Source organism: Ananas comosus, linkage group 14 (assembly GCF_001540865.1).
Source record: "Ananas comosus cultivar F153 linkage group 14, ASM154086v1, whole genome shotgun sequence".
Taxonomy (NCBI): domain Eukaryota; kingdom Viridiplantae; phylum Streptophyta; class Magnoliopsida; order Poales; family Bromeliaceae; genus Ananas; species Ananas comosus.
The window spans coordinates 9,582,070-9,604,877 of NC_033634.1; the positions used below are offsets into that span (position 1 = coordinate 9,582,070).

General features: G+C 37.6%; 1 protein-coding gene across 1 annotated transcript; it reads left to right on the top strand.

Moving 5' to 3' along the window:
- LOC109720563 (PRA1 family protein H) lies at window positions 14,456–21,831 on the top strand. The gene is made up of 4 exons (XM_020247771.1): window positions 14,456–15,052; window positions 16,164–16,303; window positions 20,824–20,895; window positions 21,009–21,831. Exons 1-4 carry the CDS (start codon window positions 14,601–14,603, stop codon window positions 21,116–21,118), a joined length of 774 nt encoding a protein of 257 aa, XP_020103360.1. The 5' UTR covers window positions 14,456–14,600; the 3' UTR covers window positions 21,119–21,831.

Sequence of the window (22,808 nt, forward strand, 5' to 3'; positions counted from 1 at the left end):
TGCATAAAAAAATCCATTAGTTTTGCGCTTTTGCAAAAGTGGGCTACCTTTTACGATTTTGCAAATTCGAGCCGGATTTTTAATAAACTGACCAAAATACCCTTATACCTTTTTCTCTCTCTTTTTTTTTCTCGCGTTTTTTTTTTCTCGCCGAAGAAGGCGACGGAGGTGAAGGTGAAAATGGCCCCCATCGTCTCTGCACCTCACGCCCTTACCCTCACCTTCGCCTGTGCACCCCTCGCCCTACTCGCCTCCGACCCAGCCGAGGCTGCGCTCCGACTCTCTTTTTTTTCTTTTCGACCCTCCTCCACCACCTCCGCCGCCCTCCGCGATGATAACGAGGACGATAATGCATCCTCTTCCTCCATTTTCGCCCTCCACCTCCACTGCAACGGATTTTGCACCCACCAAACCCACTTCTGGGAACTCGCGTTCCCACCACCGCCGTCGACGATAAAGAAAAAGTACTTCTCAGCGTCGAGAAGTTCGCCGGTGAAGGAGAGGGCACGCAGCCTACTCACATACCCCAGAGGGTGGCAACGAGCGCGGCCTCGACGGTGTCGGAGGCAAGAAGGACGAGGAATGCACGGGAGCATCTATGGATTAGCACTTTTCTTTGTTTAAAACAAAAAAAAAAGCTAAAAGGCCAAAAGCTAGAGAATAATAAAGAAAACTAGAGAAGAATGAAGAAGAAGATAAATTTGCACTGATTAAATTGCACTGTTTTAAAAGAACGTTGCACTATTATGGACGTAAGTTGCACTCTTTTAAATATAAACTACACCCTTTAAGTTAAAAGTTACACTATTTGAGAGATATTTACACTGTTTCTCCTCTTGTTGCACTCTTTAAGAGGAGATATTTACACTATTTCTTCTCTTGTTGTACTATTTCTCTTGTTAAAGGGTGCAGTTTAACATCAACACATCAAAAGAGAAATAGTGCAACAAGAGGAGATATAGTGCAATATGAGGAGAAATAGTGTAAATATCTCCTCTTAAAGAGTACAACAAGAAGAGAAACAGTGTAAATATCTTTCAAAGAGTGCAACTTTAGTTTAAAGAGTATAACTTTCATCTTAAAGGGTGCAGTTTATATTTAAAAGAGTGCAACTTACGTCCATAATAGTGCAACATTCTTTTAAAACAGTACAAATTCACATTCTTCTTCCTTCTCCTCTAGTTTTTTTTATTATTCTCTAGTTTTTGGCCTTTTAGTTTTTTTTTTTTGTTTTAAACAAACAAAAGTGCTAATCAGAGATTCTCCCGTGCATTTCTCGCCCTCCTCGCCTCTGACACCGTCGAGGCCGCGCTTGCTGCCACCCTCTGGGGTAGGTGGGTGGGCCGCATGCCCTTTCCCTCGCTGGCGAGCTCCTCGACCTCGAGAAGCACTTTTCTCTTCCTCGTCGGCAGCAGCAGTGGGGACGGCAGGTTTATTTGGCGGGTAAAAAATCCGCTACAGTAGAGGTGGAGGCGAAGCCGGAAGAAGAGGACGTGTTACCATCCTCGTAATTGTCGCGGAAGGCCGCGGAGGCGGTAGAGGAGGGTTGGAGAGAAAAAAAAGAGGGTCGCAGTAAGGCTTCGGCGGGGTCTGAGGCAAGTAAAGCAAGGGGTGAGCGGGTGAGGGTGGGGGTGAGGGCATAAGGTGCAGAGACGAGGGGGGCTGTTTCCGCCTTCGCCTCCGTCGCCTTCTTCGGCGAGAAAAAAAAATGCGAGAAAAAAAAGGAGAGAGAAAAAGATATAAGGGTATTTTGGTCAGTTTACTAAAAATCTGACCCGAATCTGCAAAATCAAAAAAAGTGGCTTACGTTTGCAAAAGCGCAAAACTAATGGATTTTTTTATGCAAATTGGCCTATTTTGAACTATAGTTTATTAAATTCTTATCAAATTATTGGACATTAGGGCTATTTAGAGGGTACATTATTTGTTTCTGCATCCATATTTACTGGCCTTGAGTTGCATGAGGAATTAAGTATAGGAATTCTAATTCATAGCATTAGAGACAACTAATTTATTATATAACACAACAACATTGCATTGAAAATGTTATTATCTTATAAATATTTAAAAAATAATGAAAGCACAATTTAAAAAGGGGCAATTGCATATATATCCCTGAAAAGTTTCCGATTTTCCGATTTACCCCTCTTAGAAGGCTAATATTAAAAATACCCTTTCTACGTTCCAACCTATTTCTAATATACCCCTAAAGTTAAAATCTGTTAATTAACTCTGTTATCTCTATAAAATTACTATTTTATCCTTTCAAATATACCCTTCCACCATCACTGACTTTCTTATTTGCCCTTAAAGTTAGGGGCACAAAAAGTATTTTGACTTTTGATCTTTTTCAATATACCTCTCTATCGTCACCAATATTTCTTATTTGCCCTTAAATTAAGGGCAAAATTGGTATTTTTTTGTTTACTGTTGTAGATATTTAATTCACATTTAACCCAAGTTAACTTAATATGAGATAACTGCGGGGGTATTTTGCAATAACGGTAGAAAATATGAGGGGTATTTTAGAAAGAAAAAAAAAATAGGGGCAAATCGAATAGTTTCAAACGTATGAGGGGTATATAGGCAATTATCCCTTTTAAAACTGTACATTTGCTAAAGAGAAGCAAGAAAATCAAGATATTGAAAATTAAGAAGATTGGTACATGTAGTTCTCTTCTCATCAATAGATAGTGATAATCAGAAATTGCAAATAAAATGCATATGAAAGAGAGGAGAAGGGAGAAAAAAAATATAAAAAATTAATTATAAACATTATCTATGTACAATTTTTATATAGCATGAAGGTGTCAGCAATAAAAAAAAAATCTTATTAATTTTCACCATGGTCAAAAATGAGATTTGAAGAGTCAAAATAAAAAATTGAGATTTAAATAGTGGCCAAGTGATTTTAACTATAAAATTAAGGATGTCAATAAAATTCATTAAAAGCTGTTTTTTATGCGTTAAGAAGTTCAAAAAATCCAATACAACTTGTAACAGAAGCCAATCAAGACCACTAAATGAGTCTTTGATTCAGTTTTTATTTGGTACATAAATGAGAGAGAGAATAGACGAGCTATGTCAAAGAAAAAAAAGAAAAAAATTATAAAAAAATGTGGTTGCGCCACGTCAGCTATAGATATCGGGGATTAATATAGAGGTATAGATTAAGACCACTGAATGAGTCTTTGATTCAGTTTTTATTTGGTACATAAATGAGAGAGAATAGACGGTCTATGTCAAAAATAAAAAAAGCAAAAAAATGTGGTTGCGCCACGTCAGCTATAGATATCTTTACAAATCCATTAATTGACAGTTCCTCCTGCATACGTGTCCGCTCCTCCTTTCTTCTCTTTTTCTTTCATCTCTTCTCTCTCATTCCTTTCATACCAAATCTTTACGCCTCGGGAAGGTACGCCTCGGGAAATCAATATTGGGGAAGGTAATAAATCTTCCCAAATCAATCTTGAAAAGTACCAAATCTATCCAATGATTACATCTCGGGAAGGTACCAAATCTTTCCAAATCCACCTCGGGAAGGTACCAAATTTATCCAAATATTTCCTTACCTCGGGAAACGACAAAATCCTCACTTTGATTCCGATGTGTATATAGGAGAACGTGTATTCATCAAGTTCGAACTTTGAAAAATTTTCCTAATTGTTTCTTCTTTCTCTCTCCCTCATGCACTGAACTTTACCCGTCTTTACACTGAGTTTTATATTTTTTTGTATTTTTTGCTGGATCTTTGAGAGCTACTTGGATTCGTGTTGCACCACCCTGAAAACGTGCCGACGGGGTGGAAGGTGTCACAGGCCTCATCTAAAACTTTTCTCTCTATAATATTTTCTACTTAATCCGTCCTTATAATTTTTCGAAAACAAAAGTTAAAATTGTTTTATTTTAGAATTGTTTAAAAAATAAATTGTTCAAGCTAAATATATGTTTGCATATTACATAATTACATAGTTTGTTATCAATCCAAATTACTTATATATGTATTAAAATAATTAGTAATCATTTAAGCTAAATATATATTTTGCATAGTTCATAATTACATATTTTGTTATTATTCCATCTTATTTTTGCATAGCAATTCATTCTTGGCTACTATTCTTTTGCTTTCTCTTACATATATATGTATTGATATTTAATTTTGTTATTTTCCTCATTTTTCGTAATTATTATATATTAAAATTCACATCAAAATATTGGTGTTAAAACTGTCCGCGGCGAAGCTCGGGTTCAACACTAATTGGGGATTAATATAAAGGTATAGATAGATATCGGGGATTAATATAGAGGTATAGATTAAGACCAATAAATGAGTTTTTGATACGGTTTTTAATTTGGTACATAAATGAGAGAGAAAATAGGCGGGCTATGTCAAAGAAAAAAAAAGAAAAAAAATTGCAAAAAAATATGGTTGCGCCACTGTAATACACTGAACTTTAGCAAATTGCAAAGTTCGAGTGTGGGGAATGATAAACGGAACTACCCTACATCTTCTAAAGGGCTTAGACAAGTTTTTGGACAAGTTAGAGAAGCGATCGAATGGCCGGAACCAAGAAATTGCATTTCTGGCGAAATTCTGCATTGTGTACCGGTACAGCCATCATCGTGTACCGGTAGACAATGGCAGATACGTGGCAGCAAGGCTAATTCGGTAATTTCACTTCTTATACCTATCCTTATCACCCCAGCACGACTCCTTCAGCCTTGTGGATGATGCTGGAGCTCTGAGAAGTGGTCTTGCACCTCCCTTCTTCTCTCTCTCTAGGGTTTCTCTCTCTTTGAGTAAAAATCGCCGATTTGCGCCTATTTCTCACCGTTCTTCGCGCTAGCTGGTTTGCGGGCCTTGGAGCAACTGTGAGTGGGAGGAAAGGACTCGCACGGGAGGTATTTTCGCAACTCCAACTCACAGGGAAGCTGAATTGAAGTCTAGTGAGGTAAACTAATTAGTTTTTCTCTCTAGTTTGAGATTAGTGATAGTTTTTTATGTTGGTTCTTGATTCTTGCTACCAACTGGATTGAGATGGTTTAAAGTAGCAATTGAGGAGTGGCTTTGCTGTAATTCTTCACCCCAAAGTCAGATTTAAAGCCTTAGAGGTAATTAATGAGCTTTTCTCTATTTCGATGATGAAAATGATGATATTGGTGAAGTAGTGATGCAGTTTTGGGATTTTTATTCACAACAGGTTTCCGAATCTATTTGAGCTGAGTTTGTGACCTTGTGGGCTGGTTTAGAAGGTGTTTCAACCAGGGGTAAGCAGAATTTTCAGTTAGGAAACTGATTAAGTGAGATTCTGACTAGATTATCTAGTATATAAGTGTTTTGATGCCGTTTTGGCGATTGTTCGCAGCGAGATTCCAACCGACCTTTGGATCATCTTCGGCTGTCATTGGAGAGCCTTTAGAGGTTAAACGTGAGGTACTAAAGTGAACCAAATCAGGGATTCAAGCTACAACCTTGTATAAGGTGAGGATTTTGCCGATTTGGATGTTGTGGTAATACTTTCAATGTTTTTGGGACCTAATTTTCAGCAGGATTGAGAACCAGTCGAGACGAATTTCGGGACTCTTTTGGGCTAGTTCGAGCTTAGTCGAGCTTAGTACTAAGTACTTTCACCTAGACTGAAGAGTAGATTCGACTGTTATCTCAATCTAGGGGACTTGAAGGCATTGGATTTACCACGAGTGTGAATTCTTCGACAAGGGTTGTCGACTTATAGGTGGGTTTGACCTAACCAGAGCAAGTGAAGCTCCCATATGTTCTATATGATACTATAGAATTGGTACATATGGGTACTTTTGTGATTATGTGATTGATAAGGACTTGGAACATCATCACCACAACGTTTGATATATTTGAAATGAAACCTCTATGAAGTAGAGAGAACTTATGCATAAAAGTATTTATGTTTATGTTTAGTTCAGTTGAATAACTGATGGACAAATCTATTATACCTCTATAAAGTAGAGAACAATGACATCTCTTGTGACTCTATCGATAGTACATTAATAGTGGGAAATTTCTAATGCAATATATAAAATTAGCATTATTTTCATGTGCTTACTAATCTAGTGGATACTAGCAATTTTCATTATTTATCATATTGAGATTCCGATCAATAGATCGAAAACGACAACATTACAGGTTAAAACATGATGACTGAGATATGTTAGACTATGGTTTTGCTTGCTTGCCATTGTGCTCATTCGCACACCCTTGTGAGGGTCGCTCCCTACAAGCCGGCACTCCGGAGTTGGCCTACACGACAGATTGCTCGCCCGTGCGGGATTGGGTGTCGAAATGGATTGCCGTGGGGAGTTTATACTACCACGGGGCCACTAGGCACGGCGCAAGCTTGACTACCTTGTGTAGGTCCTTATGAATCAAATTAACTTACTAAATGATAGTAATGAATGATTACCATTTACAGTGTACAGTACTTACTCACATGTTCATGCTTTTAGTAATTGCTATGCTTATCTTATTCAGTTGATACATTTACATTTGAAAAGTATGATTACATATTCCTTACCTATTAGCATTGTAGATATATCATGCCATTACTGCTTTTACTTTTCATTTAGTACAACATTGAACCTAGTGGTGTAATTCGCCGAGGCTGGCGGCTTACCCACTGGGAACTATTATTTAATAGTTCTCATGCCCCCTTTGTTGTTGTTTTTACAGAGCCATCCACTGCGGGAGAGGCTAGGGATCGCGGGAAGGAAGTCGCGTCTAGCTAGGCATAGCGTGGAGTCCCGCTAGGTGATCACCTCGCCGCTTGATTTTGGACTGTCGAGGGTGATGTGCACCAGTGTATAGAGAGACTACCTTTGTATATAGTTTTTGAGGCAACCTTGTGATGTATATGTTGGCCTAGAATGTTGTATTTATAATTATAGCTTTTCTGCTTGTTGAGTTTTTGGGATTTAGACTTACTCTTTTCTCGTTGATAGTATTGTGGTTTCATACTTTGCTCTGATATCCTGTTAGAATCTCTGCAAGATCCTTCCTTCCTTGAACTTGGTTTTTGTAGACGTCTTATATACTGCAGGTATATGACGGGTCTGTGCACGTACCGGCTATGCTTCCGCTGATACCCGGGCGTGACAGCCACATTAGCTATAGATATCGGGGATTAATATAGAGTGGTGAGAAATGAGATTTAAATAGTCAAAATGAAGAATTGAGATTAAAATAGTGGCCAAGTGATTTTAACTATAAAATTAAGGAGGACAATAAAATTCATTAAGGGGACGTTTGGTTTGATGAATCTCTAGATCCAATGTAACTCTAGTGTAGTGGTGTTTGAGTTACCCTGAAGTGTAGTTATTTTTTTGTTGTTTGTTTTGATGTAACTCAAACTTCTGAAAGTTAAGTTCACCCACTTCTTTTGTTTGTTTTGATGNGTTGCGCCACGTCAGCTATAGATGTCGGGAATTAATATAGAGGTATCGACGATTTGGTACATAAATGAGAGAGAGAATAGACGGGCTATGTCAAAGAAACAAAAGAAAAAAAATTGCAAAAAAATGTGGTTACGCCACGTCAGCTATAGATGTCGGGAATTAATATAGAGGTATCGATTAAGACCACTAAATGAGTCTTTGATTCAGTTTTTATTTGGTACATAAATGAGAGAGAGAATAGACTGGCTATGTCAAAGACAAAGAAGAAAAAAAATTGCAAAAAAATGTGGTTGCACCACGTCAACTATAGATATCGGGATTAATATAGAGGTATAGATTAAAACTACTAAATGAGTCTTTGATTCAGTTTTTATTTGGTATATAAATGAGAGAGAGAATAGACGGGCTATGCAAAANAAAAAAAAAAAAAAAAAAATTTGCAAAAAAATATGGATGCGCCACGTTAGCTATAGATATCGGGGATTAATATAAAGGTATAGATAGATATCGGGGATTAATATAGAGGCATAGATTAAAAGCACTAAATGAGTCTTTAATTCATTTTTTGTTTGGTACATAAATGAGAGAGAAAATAGACCGGCTATGTCAAAGAAAAGAAAGAAAAAAAATTATAAAAAAATGTAATTACGCCACGTCAGCTATAGATATCAGGATTGATATAGAGTGGTGAGAAATGAGATTTAAAGAGTCAAAATGAAGAATTGAGATTTCAATAGTGGCAAAGTAATTTTAACTATAAAATTAAGGAGGCCAATAAAATTCATTAAAGACTGTTTTTTATACGTTAAGAAGTCCAAAAAATCCAATACAACTTGTAATAGAAGCCAATTAAGACCACTAAATGAGTTTTTGATTCAGTTTTTATTTGGTATATAAATGAAAGAGAGAATAGACGGGCTACGTCAAAGAAAAAAATTGCAAAAAAATGTGGGTGCGCCACGTCAGCTATAGATATTGGGGATTAATAGAGAGGTAAATGAGTTTTTGATTCAGTTTTTATTTGGTAGATAAATGAGAGAGAAAATAGACGGGTTATGTCAAAGAAAAAAAAAATTGCAAAAAAATGTGGCTGTGCCACGTCAGCTATAGATATCGGGGATTAATATAGAGGTATAGATTAAGACCACTAAATGAGTCTTTTATTCAGTTTTCATTTGGTACATAAATGAAAGAGAGAATAGACAGGCTATGTCAAAGAAAAAAAAGGAAAAAAATTACAAAAAAATGTGGTTGCGCCACGTCAGCTATAGATATCGGGGATTAATATAGAGGTATAGATTAAGACCACTAAATGAGTCTTTTATTCAGTTTTTATTTTGTACATAAATGAGAGAGAGAATAGACGAGCTATGTCAAAGAAAAAAAAGAAGAAAAACTGTGAAAAAAAATCTAGTTGCGCCACGTCAGCTATAGATATCGGGGATTAATATAGAGGTATAGATTAAGACCACTAAATGAGTCTTTTGTTCAGTTTTTATTTGGTACATAAATGAAAGAGAGAATATATGGGCTATGTCAAAGAAAAAAAAATTGCAAAAAAATGTGGTTACGCCACGTTAGTTATAGATATTGGGGATTAATATAGAGAATATAGATTAAGACCACTAAATGAGTTTTTATTCAGTTTTTATTTGTTACATAAATGAGAGAGAGAATAGATGGGCTATATTAAAGAAAAAAAAAGAAAAAAAATTGCAAAAAAATGTGGTTACGCCACGTCAGCTATAGATATCGAGGATTAATATAGAGGTATAGAAGATAGATGAGTCTTTTATTCAGTTTTTATTTGGTACATAAATGAAAGAGAGAATAGATTGGCTATGTCAAAGAAAAAAAAATAGTTGCAAAAAAAAATGGTTGCGCCACGTCAGCTATAGATATCGGGGATTAATATAGAGGTATAGATTAATATAGAGATATAGATTAAAACCACTAAATAAGTCTTTTATTCAGTTTTTATTTGGTTCATAAATGAGAGAGAGAATAGACGGGCTATATCAAACAAAAAAAGAAAAAAAATTGTAAAAAAATATGGTTATGCCACGTCAGCTATAGATGTCGGGGATTAATATAGAGGTATAGATAGATAAATGAGTCTTTTATTCAGTTTTTATTTGGTACATAAATGAGAGAGAGAATAGATGGGTTATGTCAGAGAAAAAAAATTGCAAAAAAATGTGGTTGCGCCACGTCAGCTATAGATATCGGGAATTAATATAGAGGTATAGATAGAGGTATAGATTAATATAGAGATATAGATTAAAACCACTAAATAAGTCTTTTATTCAGTTTTTATTTGGTTCATAAATGAGAGAGAGAATAGACGGGCTATGTCAAACAAAAAAAGAAAAAAAATTATAAAAAAATATGGTTATGCCACGTCAGCTATAGATGTCGGGGATTAATATAGAGGTATAGATAGATAAATGAGTCTTTTATTCAGTTTTTATTTGGTACATAAATGAGAGAGAGAATAGATGGGTTATGTCAGAGAAAAAAAATTGCAAAAAAATGTGGTTGCGCCACGTCAGCTATAGATATCGGGAATTAATATAGAGGTATAGATATGTGGGCCAGTCCCGCCTCCCTGTTCTCAAAATAATTTTTGTACATAACTAACTTTACTTTAAAAATTAGTTTTGATTAAAAATTATAAAGTATTTGTCTGAATTTAAATAAAAATAATTTTTTAAAGTAATTTTATAAAATTGTTTGGTAAAAAAAATTTGGTGTTTGCTAGTCTTAATTTTTTAATGAATTTTATTTTAAAAATAATTAATTCTATCATATGTTAGATGAAAATTAAGTATAATGATAACTTTGCTAATGAAATTTGAAATATAATTCAATATATGAGAAAAGAATAAAATTAATATATAACGATATAATTTTATAGGGCTTTTGCTCATTTATCTTTATCTATTATTAAAGAATTTTACAAAAATATCCTTCTAAATCCCAATTTTCATTAGTAAACCCTAGGAGTTTGGAAATATTTGAAGGAATTTTTGAAAATCAATAGGGGTATTTTGGTCGACCAAGGTGTATATTTGATATTTTTGAAGTTTTAGAGGTATATTAGTTATTTATCCCTAATTTTAAAAATATAGGTGAAATTATAATTCTAATTTTATAATTTAACAAATAATAAATGTAGTGTTTCTGAGCTTTCGATAGGATTGGCTTCAGTGATAGTGACTGGTCGATACATCTGGAGAGTGTCGGACTGAGTCGAAGTCGTTTCTGCGCGAAATGGGTGCAGAAATTGACTCGGCGCACTCAAATAAGCAAAACTGGAGTTTTGCCAGATTCGGGCCCCTGGAACAGATCTTGGGTCGCCCAGAAGTTGAGTGCAGATTTGATCACAACTGGAAGCTAATTCGGGTCCATGTTTCGGGCGCCCGGATGAGGGTCTGAAAGTTCACCTCATGAGTATCGTTTGTGCTGACACGTGGCTGGTGGTTGGTGAGGTCAGCCGGAGCCGGATACGGGCGCAGCACACCGTGAGCAGAGAGTCCGAGAAGGAAGCTTTGTGTAGCCTGGAGGATTCGGGCGTCCATAATGTGGGTCCGAGCGCCCGGAAATGCCCGTTTCTGCAGGGACATCAGATTGCAGCAGCTGTTCTTGGGGCTTATCCTACCCTTCCAGCACTCTATAAATAGATAGAGAGGGACCTTGGTGAGCTTTTTTCACAGTTTCTTTACAGTGAACTCATAATTCCTCTCTCAATCCTTCAAACCTTCTCAAATTGCTTCAAGATCCACAACTCCAAGCTTGCTAGGTGCTGATTCTGCAGTTCTTCTGCGACGACCTCCAGTGTTTTGGCTCGTGTGCGATGTAGGAAGGTCGGATCGCGGTGAAACTTGGTTTGCTGGATTCTAGACTTCCAGAGGAATCCACAAAGTCCTGAATTGCGGATTTTGGTTGAGGTTAGTTTAGTTGTTTACATGTGTTTCTGGATTGCTGGCAGTATTGAGCTAAAAATGAGATTTTTTAGCTTTTCTTGATGCTATCTTTGTAAACAGTGGGATTTTGGACTTGAGACACATTCTCCATTATTAGTCAATAGATTTGAGACCTTCCTCACCTGATTTGGAGGTAATTAGGTGAGTTTTAACATTACAATTGAGATTAAATTAAGCTTTAGTGCTGAAATAGTGATAATTGATGGAATTCAATGTGTAGAGCTTGGAGATAGCTTGATTTCTGGTCTTGGAGGATTTCGGTTGATCCAGCAGGGATTAACAGTGGTTCGGGACCCTTCTTTGCTGCCAGGATTCGCAATTAAGGTGGGTTTATCATCGGTTTTGCTCTTAGGTATATGTATAGTAAACATGTATAGTTTCGGAATATCGTGTTGTAGCTCGAATTCATCGATGAATATGATATATAAATCTGAATTTGGAGCATGCTTAGTAATTAGTTGAATATACATGTTGGACTTGGAACTTGACTTAGGAGAAAATCAGCGATTCGACTTGTCATATGATTCTACTATCTGATTTAGTTCTAGGAGCCGTATTTTGACCGTATCACTGCTGTTTCAGCGCGGTGGATACCCGGGGTAGTTTAGAATGCATTTACGCTCGTGCTGGAATGCTGAGCTTATTTTTACAGCAGAGTCTAGCCTGTTTCGGGTTGTCGGGTGCCGTCGGGGTGGACGGTGGACCCAGATTTCTATTTTTGGTCTCAGATTGTGCCGAGGGCACGTGGGTTTGGTTTCTAGACCTGTTTTGACCCTAGCTACTTGACTTTAGCTTGTTAGAGCCTGATTGAGCTCGACAGAGATACGCTTGCATACTCGGTTGGGTAGCGCCCACGAGTGCCACTCCGGAGTTAGGCTTAGTGCGTTTGCGTTGGTGTCGTTTGTGCAGGTTGGACTTGCTCTCTACGGACTTGTTAGTTTGGAGGTAGTTGTATAGTCGCGACCGGGCGGGACGGGTGTATTCACAGTCCCAGGGACGGGTATGACTACAGTCCTTATTTGAGATTAGGTCTGAGTTGACACTGTTCTACAGATGGTTAGATTTAGAGCATGATAGTGTAGTGGTATACACCTGTAGATTTGTTCCAACTTTCTTTACTATTCCTGCTGATCCCTGTAAACTTAGTGGGTGGACCGATGAGTTGAGGGCGGTACCCACTGAGGACTATTTGTTTTTATAGTAGTTCTCACGCCCAGTTGTTATTGCTGTTTTTGCAGAACCGTCGCCTTCGGCTGCTGCTGTTGCTGATCTTGATTGTGGCAAGGGCGTCGCGAGTTAGAGCCCTTCCAGTCGAGTCGCAGAGCTAGAGGAGCACCAGCTATAGGTAGTTGTAGTTTTTGGGTCTTTACATACAGTTGTTGTTATCTCGCCAGAGCGAGTATTTGTGTACCTTGGATAACATGTATGTATTGAACCACCGTTTATATATATGATTTATTTTCCTAGCTGCTCTATACTACTGTTTGTAGTATTGTATGATTACAGGTACTTCTACTTTTTCGCTTCGTATACAGGGGAAATACCAATGTATACGGCGGGTCTGTTAGCGAGCCCGGGAAAACGAGTAATCCGGGACGTGACAATAAAATTAAATATAAATATATAATTTTAAATATAGAAGAGTATATTATTTTATAAATTTAGTATGTTCGCAAATCATCTTAGAAAAATTAACTTAGTAGTATACAATTTGGGCATTCATTTGAATATATTCGAAATTGATTAAAATTGAGTATAAATATTAACAAAACATCATCAATTATATGATAATGAGCATTGTAATCTATCTTTTTCATCAAATAGAAAAACAATAAGACATATAAATTAAAATTAATACAACACTACAGCACAATAATAAGGTATATAAATAAAATTTATTGAACTATTTTCCCTTGAATTAACTAAAATATATTTGTCATTACATTCAAGAATAGAAAAGTAGCCACATATGATTCTCCCCATCTATCTATTGTTTCATAATTGCTTGGTAATAACTGAACGAAAGGTGTCACCTCGTCGATATTCATTTGGACCTACTAATATCATATCCTAAGTCACACTAATTAAACCTACTTGGAGTATACTGATCCAACCCGCTAGTAATAATAATTTGTTGGACTCAAACCACCAATCCAAAATGCTTAAGTCCAGTTAATTTAAGTAGTATGTTCTTGCTTCTACTATAAAGAAAGCTGTCATTGCCATCACTTATAAATCCATCATACTCTTTTACATTATCCGATGTAAAACCTGTTGGGATATCACATACTTTCCTTGTTTAGGCCTCAACATTCTCATCGGTCCGACCCAATCTTACATATAGCTCCATATTCACCGGGCGATCTATCACGCTTCGGATTCAACTGCTTAGATCTGAACCACAACAACCAACAACGAATTCGAAAGAAGAATCTCCGAAAAGGAAAGGCCTTAAATAGATCCAAAGCTACACTCTCAATTAAAAACTAAATAAAATAATTTTTAACTCAAACAAAACTAATAGTAATTATTAGATGTCCAATTGTGAATAAGGATAAATTAGATATTTTAGAAGTTTTCAAAGACACTAGTGTAGGAACCCGCGCGATGCGGCGGATAAAAATTTTTAGTAAAAATTTATAGAATAAGTAAACAAATATGGAACATAAAAAAGAAAAAGAAGAATATAAGTATATTTGATTGAAAACATTACATATTTTCTCATAAATGGTAGACCAAGAGCCACTAAAAAAAGAAAATAAATGTGCGTAGATGAAACAAAAAATAAAGAGTCATTTGAAAAAATAAAAATAAATATAATTCTTTAGAGAAGAGAAAAAATGACTTGGGGCCCACACCTCCTTCAAATTAAAGAGGTACATCCATATAAGATTTAGGCAAGAGAATTCATGTATAGGTAGATATTAGACATTATCATAAAATAAAATAAAAAGTTTTGAAAATAAAAATAGAAAAGTAAAAAATAAATATCTACAAATAAATTTTCTAAATTTTTTTAAAAAAATAAAAAAAAGATGGAAATATTCTCGTCCTAATTTGAGGATCAAAAGTGTAATTCGGCCGGACAACCGGTGGAGGAGCAGAAGTCCTATCCTCTCTCTATTCTCGTGAGATTCCAGTCTTCCATTTTTTTTTCCCTTCCATCCACCACCGCCGATTGCGCGGACAATGGCCTTCGCGGCGAACCCGCTGTCTTTGAGCGTCCCGGAGGCCGCCTTCGAGACCTGGCTCCGCGACTCCGGCTACCTCGAGATTCTCGACGACCGCACCGCCTCCGCCTCCGCCTCCGCCTCCGCGAACCGAAACCCTAGCCCCACCGCCGCCACCACCACCACCACCACCATCACCACCACCATCAATTCCTCTTCCTCCTCCTCCGATCTCTTCTCCTTCCTCCGCACCCTCGCCTCCCTCCTCGCCCTCAACCCCTTCGCCAAGCTCGCCGCCGAGGACTTCGCCGGCCCCACCCCCTCCTGGACCCTCGAATTCCTCGGCCCCGCCGCCGGGTGCTACTCCTGGCCCGCCGGCCCCGCCCAGGCCCGCATGAGGGTCCAGGAGAACGTCCGGCGGTACGCCCGCAACTACGCCTTCCTCTCCCTCCTCTTCTTCGCCTGCTCCCTGTGAGTACTCGCACCCCCCATGCCTTCTGCTTTTACTTTCAGCAGCAGTAATTTAAATTTAAGAATCTTCTGTTTCTACTTTCAGTGGTAGAAAAAGCTAGAGAGAGAGAGAGAGAGAGAGAGAGAGTCCGGCTGGAATACTTTTAATAGTACCGAGCACTTGATAATGCTATCCGGTTTTCCACCATTAGATCTATTCCTTGATCAATTAGAGTTGTGCTGGAATACTATTAATAGCATTTGGGTCCTTTTACTACTAAGTTTATAATACTTTGATAGGGTTTAGTGTGGTCCCCCTAAGAGGCTTAGTGGATGGTTGGTGGAATAGTATGTATGATCTAGGGTGTGGGATTGATCAAGGGATAGATCTAATGGTGGAAAACTGAATAACACTAAGTTCTTGATGCTATTAAAAGTATCCTAGCCGGACTATAACCGTGGCGAAAAGCAGAATTGTTGTTCTTGAAAGGCCTGTCTGGCCATGCCTCAGTTTCTGCATTTAAACAGATATTATTTTAGGATCTGTGTGGCCACACTTCTTCTTTTATTTATGCTCTCAGCAGCAATAATTTCGGAATCTGTTGTGTTCCACTTTTGCTTCTACTTTCAGCAGCAGACGGCGCGCTACTAGCGCCTTTTGTATATAAATAAAAGGGGAAAAAAATTATGAAGCTTCTACTGCAGCGGAAAACAGAATCTCTGTTCTTGAAAGGCCTGTTTGGCCCCGTTTCTGCTCTTATTCTTGGCGGTAATGGGTGTTTGCTGTTGCGGGAAGCGAAATTGAGTTTCTGATCCTTGAAAGTGAAGCTTCTGTTTGATGCTTCTGATTTAGTTGCAAAATGAAGTAGTTGAGATTATTTTAAGTTATTGACTCTTTTATTAGTAAGTACTACAGTAAGGCCAAACAGGCCTAGTGCGTATGGCAAATAGGAAAATACTGGAGCATCTGCTGTAAAAACAAGCAGAAATTGTATTTTGAGCTTGAAACACAGAAACACCAATTTGATGCTTTCTAAATAGGCACTACACTCTACAGTAGGGCAAAGTAGCCCCTAACCCTTTTTTAGGGTATTTGTTTAGCTGTTTGCTTGTTTCTTATTGTTGTTGACAGGTATCGGATGCCAATATCGCTTTTGGGTTTGATGTCGAGTTTAGTGATTTGGGAGCTAGTCAGGTTCTGCAACGAGAAGTGGGACTTGGAGCAGCGATTTCCAGGATTAAGGCAGGTTTTGGTGCGGTTTGCTCAGTTTGGTGAGTATTATTGTCCACCGTTTATCTTGATTTCAAACCCATAAAATTCAAATGGCAGATTCTACAATTTTGTTTCATTAATTTACAAGTTTGCAAAAGTTTGGAAGAAAAGCCAGAAATGAAACTGGGGAAGCGCCGCCTATGGTTTCTGTAATATAAATCAGTCAGAAAAGAACTAGGAATCCTATTGTTGCAACTAGCAAGCATTGGAATTAGAAACAGATCATAACATGTGAAGGACTCAGGAAAGGAAACATCCAAATAGATATAGCCGTATAGGATATGGCTATCAATGTATGGGAATTGGGAAAAAGACTATAAACAAGGCCTAATTAACCAGAAAGCCCTAAATATAATTCAGGTAAGCAATAAAGTTCAGACTCGAAACCTCACAACTGATTTGAAATCCAGCGGTAACAGATGAAGTAACTCTAGAGAAGATAAAGATTTTTGCAAAACCATTCGATCATCATCAAGACAAGCACACTGCAAAATTTTATCATAAACTAATTATCTAACCGACCAATAGTAAAAGGTAAGACGGAATCAAATACTAAAGTAGAGCAATTGCGGACGCCAATTGTAGATTGCCCTACCAGAGCTTGTTTGGCCTCTAATGGCGGTGCAGCTTCACCAGCTGAAATTAGAGCTTAGCAATTGCTGCTAGGTGGCTTGCTCTCTTATTTTTCCTTTTTTCGTCCCTTTTTTTTTTGTTGGAAGAGAGAAAAGGTCCATGTGTGAAAGAGGGCGTTTATAAGGTCTGGTCAAGTGAAGTTAGCGAGTGAGAGCTATCTGAGGGGAATGGGTTGTAATAGGAAGGGATCAAATAGCCTAAGGTTCTAGGAAGTCTTCTAGTTCTAGGGTTTTTTCCAGGAAGAAAACATCTGTCTTATCATGAGTCGAGCTGGCTAAGTTACATTTTTTTAAAAACAAAGATAACTGGTTTACTTTCAATCAAGGTTTAAAGTGCCGTGGCACGGGGGCGTGCTGTTATGTCCCTGGCACGGTACGGCACAGGCACGCATGCGTGCCAACACGTGGCACGCTTGCGTGCCGATAGATACGCATGACCTCCTACTGACACGCTTTGGCACGGATTTATTTCAATTTTTTTGGTTCCAATAAACTCTTATAATGTTATTTTGAAATATTTAAATAAATAATAATGAATATTTACTATATATACCTTACTATACTCATTAATTAACATGCATGTAAGCTTTTTGTAAGTAAAATACAACTATACCTGATGTAGAATAGAAATTAAAATACAATAATAAAATTCACAAGTATAATAATTATTTAAATTTACATCTTTATATAGAGATGACTACTTAATTCGACATAGATCGTCGCGTTTGATCATATGGCATATTGTCATATGAAGATACAAGATTTATATGACAATATTGATATAAATATTGCTGGCATTGTGAGAAAGTCATATATTCCCGATATCACATCCATATTTTTTGTTCTTTTTAAAAATATCTTATCAAAATTTGTTTAGGAGATCGATTTTTGTTCTTTTGATTCACTGAAAGCTTCGCGGTGCGACAAATTTTGAAAAAATATTCTGCGAAAAAAAAATGGATGTCAGTAGACCCGAGCTCGTAGCCCACCACTGACATCCGAGGGGGGTGCGGGGGGCAAAACCCCCCGCGGTATGGATCGGATATGTCAATTAAAAAGACAATATAAGTGGTCCGAGGGGGACTCAGAGACCCCAGAGAACAAAAGAAAAAAGAAAAAGCCAAAAAAAAAGCCAAAAAGAAAAAAAAAAGAAAAAAAGAAAAAAAAAAGCGGCACGCACGGTACGTGCCGCCGGCACGCACCTGCCCGCCGCTTTGTCTTGAGCGGCACGCATGTGCGTGCCGCGAGACAGAGGGGGGGTCCGAGACCCCCCCTGAAGGGGGCACGGTACGGCACGCCCCCGTGTCGCCCGGAACGGGCGGCACTTAAAACCTTGCTTTCAATGCATCTTTCATTTAATACTAGAATCTTAAAACCTTTTTGGTTTATTTGGTTCCCAAGTATGAGTGTATGAGTGTTTCTCTTTCTGTCGATTAGCGTCTCGAAATCCCTTTTATTACATTCACTACTGGCTAGATTACAAATATTCAAGTCGATATACATTTTTGTTCAAAATTATTTTGTTCACATTATGTGCAAAATATGCAAGTTTGATTTCTCTTTGTATGTAGTTTTTTTTTCCCTTTACAAATTTTTTTTAGTTATACTGGTAAAATGTTTCACGCCACCCATTTTAAATTGTAGTGATCAAATATAGTTATGTCTGTTTCGGTTTACAAAATGTTAAGTTTTTTCTGTTTTAATCTGCTTTTGACTTATACCTTATCCTTCCTCTTGATGGGCTTGTATTTGGCATATATCTGAAGTGTAAATTGCCGAAGGAATTGATTTTCACATGCATTCGGCGAGTGAATCTATATATCTATGTCGTATCTGAGAATGCCCTTAACAAAATCCTTTTATAGATCACATGTTGAGGCTTTTTTCCCCCTTTCTTTTAAAAAAATAATGTGGAGGGTTGATATTGTGGCCTAACTACAATATAACGCAATTGTTTTGGATGATAGATAAGAGGAAATAGTGCATGGACTAGATGAACCATTTCTTGATTGATTAGCTGAGTGTCATGAGATGAGCCTTTTGGAATGATTTACAAGATAGGAGATTGTGCTGAACTTTTGCTTATATTTGCGAACTTGCAATACAAGTGCAATGGATCATAGCTGGTGGATATTTTATAAGTTGGATAATCAAAAGGATAATAATTTGATTAGAAAGGAGCCAGATTAGATGATCTTTCGGTAGGAGAAGTTCCTCATTCCTCAACAATTGTGGTTTGGCCCAATTATCAACTAAGATCTATTTTCTATTAATTTTAAGCTGGCTGTCCTATTATGGGCGAGCGTCTTCTATAGTGACTGAACAAATTTCCTGATAATGTTTACTTGTTTATATGCTTCCATAGATGAATACTGTGGCATTATCAAATATATAGGACTAGTGAGATGGATCACAGTTCTTGATTTACTCTGCTATATCCATTTTTAGTCTAGTGAGCTGCCTGTTTCTGCGCCCTGTCACTACTAAGATATTGCTATCGTTGGTACTTTATGTTGTTTCTTGATTTGCTTTCTCTTGAAGTTCAGATGAAATCCCAAAACAAAAATTAAAAGATTTCTGTTTTGTGTATGTTGCAACCTATAGATTTAGTTTTCAAAACCAATTGAAAACTGGAAAAAGAAAATCCGATTCTGTTATATTTGATTTGAAGAACGTTTAGATTCAGAATAGCGGTCCAAATTCTTCAAAACTTGCTTATTGGGTCTGAAAAAATGTGATTCAGTTTTTGATAACTCCGGTTATTTCTTTTTATCGTACTTTGATTTCTTTGATAACGCTATATTTCCACTTATGCAACTACACACGGAAAGACTGCACCCTTAATAAAGGGTTCAAAGATGAACATTGGCTCTTGCGTCCAATGGTTGCACCACCTGACTGTCCCCAGTTCAGTTTGAACAGAAATCACCAACATTCATTGGTGAGGAGCGGACTGAGGTTCCCTGCCTTCCCAGTGAAATATCCTGCCATTTGAAAAACTGGAGAAGTGCAGTTTTTAATCTTTCTGGATTCTTTTTTGGCTAAATTACAGAAAACCCCCCTGTCAAAACCCGATTTTTCACTTTCCCCCCATGTCATTTAAAAACCTACACTTTGCTCACTTGTAAAATGAAAAATGTTCACAGGGGGGGTACGGTGTGTAAAATGACCATTTTGCCCCTCACCATTTTCGTCTTCTCCCTCATCTTCCTCAACCGCCGCCTCAATCGGCCGTGATTCACACCTCGATTGGTCGTGATTTCTCTCCATTTTCTTCTCCACCTGCTCCCCTTCTCCTCCTGCACTCTCGCCGCCCCTCAATTTCGGCGACAATAAGGAGGAAATCGAGGTAGGCGTTGATGGAGAGGTAGGCAAGGGCAACCAGGGCGAAGGCGAGGCGGCGAAGGAGCGCGAAGGGGATGTTGGCAAAGGCGAGGGCGAGGGCGAGGGCGAGGTAGTGGAGGAGGGCGAGCCGGCGAGGCGGCGAGCCGGAGGGAGGCGAAGCAACAGGAAAGAGGGTGGAGGGGTATTTTTGGTATAAAAAAAAATTTTATAACGGAATCCTATCGGATCATTAACGGTAGGGGATGAAGTGCACATTTTTCATTTTACAAGGAGGCAAAGTGTTGGTTTTTAAATGACATGAGGGGAAAGTGAAAAATCAGGTTTTTACGGGGGGGGTTTTCTGTAATTTAGCCTTCTTTTTTTTTTTCTTTTTTGGAGCTTTAAAAATGCACCAAAAGGGTTGCATTAGGACTGTCGATCGAAACTGAAACTCACATTTCACACGTGTTGCATTTGTTTGTTTTAAGTTTGTTTTTAAGCCAGGTTTATATTTTGACATTTTGAACGGTCTTTTTTGTTTTATTCTCCTTTTTCTCGAGCAGCGACAGCAGTGATACTTTATGTGTGCAATCTTCAGTTAACTCTCATTTCGGCCATTGGTGTCAGCTATGCAGGTAAATGATCCCCACCAAATTCCACTGCTCTTTTTCGCCTTGTTTTTTTTCCTGAAAAAAAAAAAAACTTTTCTGAGCCTCCTTTAATTAGCGGATAATCTCCTCTATGCCAGTGATGATTCTGCATGCTTCGCTTCGGAAGTTGACTCCTTCGAATCAGCCTAATGGGATGAACCGAAACAGAAGATCTCAGCATAGAAGATTGCAATTTTTCTCTAAATAAAACGATAAAAAGGAAAAAAACAAAAAAGTTATCAGGCTCTACTAATTAATATATGCCAAGTTCAGACACCACTCAAGGAAACTTCACGGCGGCCCACAATAAAGATAGGATGCATAGGGCTTTTTTGGGCTGGTTGCGCAGTCAGATCACAACTGTTGCGAGGGAATGCACCAGATATTGCGTACGGTGGAATAACAGTTTCAGCGGTTGTGGGCTGCCACCGAACTCCTCGATGCCGCAGGAAATAGGTCCATAGAAACTCAGCATCCACGACAACTCCGGACGCGTTGTGTTTTTCCTTCTTTCCAAGTGCTAGTTACCTGTGATGCACATACAAGCTACCGGCCATCTTAAAAAGACAAAAAAAATTCAATTTTTGTCTGTTTCTCCATCTGTTTGTTTTGGTTACATGTTAGCCTGAATGTCAGCTAGGAATGAAAGATTAATGTGCAAGCCAGTTTGAATTGGTATGCGCGGCTTGTGACATCAATGTGGCGGTGGTATGATTATGTTGACGATAGCAAAGAATGCTCCCGAAGCTTTCATTCTTTTTGTCCGGTAAGTCCGATGGTGCGAATCCGCAATGCTATGTCATACAGCTGCTGCGTTAAATTCTTGCATTTCCTCTGTATGTTTTTAAGAGTTCTGATGGAAATGCTGTAATGGATGATGAAGGAAATGTAACTATTTACCTATGGAGGTTTTTGAGGTTTCAAACTATTAGGTAGTGTCCAATTTATAGCAATTTATTAAAATGGAATATTGAAATTGAAGTTATAATCCGGTACAGGAATGAAAAAAAGGAAAAACCTAAAAAAGTAATGTTCAGCTCAGACATGTTCACGTTATTTCTTTAGATCATAGGCATAACAGTGAGGAAAAAATCTGAATATTTGAATCTATATCTGAAAGGCTTCGACATTTAGTTTCAAAGTCATTTTCTCGAAATAAGATAAAATCTCCTCATAGGTAAGATATATTATTTTAACACTTTATGATTTCCAAGATCATAGAAAAAGTAGAAACAAATCACACAAGTAATTTTCAATCACTGAAGATAGGAAATAAGTTATCACAAGTTAACATCCTAAATGATATGCAGATTTAAGATCTTTCTTCTTTCAAACTGTTTTTGATACACATGAACTCATTCAATGAATTCCGACGCACATTAATTCTTGATACAAAATTTGCTAATTTTAAAAGATGCAATGGTACAAATATAAAAGTGGAATAGGGAGAATAGATGTAACATATAGATTCCAATTTCATTCGAGTCATTTGAGAACTTGGCAATGATGTCTATAAAAAAGGAAGAATAACACAAATCTAGCTCCAAAATTGGAGCTACTTTTTAATCCTCTCTTCGGTGATTCTCGGCATGCTTCAATTAATAAAAAGCTTTAATAAGCTTCTCAGGAAACTAATGACGATCATTAAATCTACACTCAGGAACAAAATCAGATTTGAATATCAAGAAAACTAGTAATAGAATATCACAAATATGCTTAATCAATATGCAGATGGCTCAAAACATGGACTTGATTTAAATGAGAAAAAATTAACTAAAGGTGGAAGCCTAGTGGAGCTCGAACTCAAATAACTCCTGCTGTGTTACCATGTTAAATAATGTGAAATAATCGTTATTTAATTTTTCTCCAAAAGCTTAAACTATCTGAGGAAAATGGTT

What these genes read in the sequence shown, in the direction of transcription:
- LOC109720563 (XM_020247771.1), top strand. Translation starts at nt 14,601, where the DNA reads ATGGCCTTCGCGGCGAACCCGCTGTCTTTGAGCGTCCCGGAGGCCGCC. An exon ending in GGTGCGGTTTGCTCAGTTTG is followed by an intron (nt 16,304 to 20,823) that starts GTGAGTATTATT and finishes TTTCTCGAGCAG; the next exon opens with CGACAGCAGTGATACTTTAT. An exon ending in CATTGGTGTCAGCTATGCAG is followed by an intron (nt 20,896 to 21,008) that starts GTAAATGATCCC and finishes CCTCTATGCCAG; the next exon opens with TGATGATTCTGCATGCTTCG.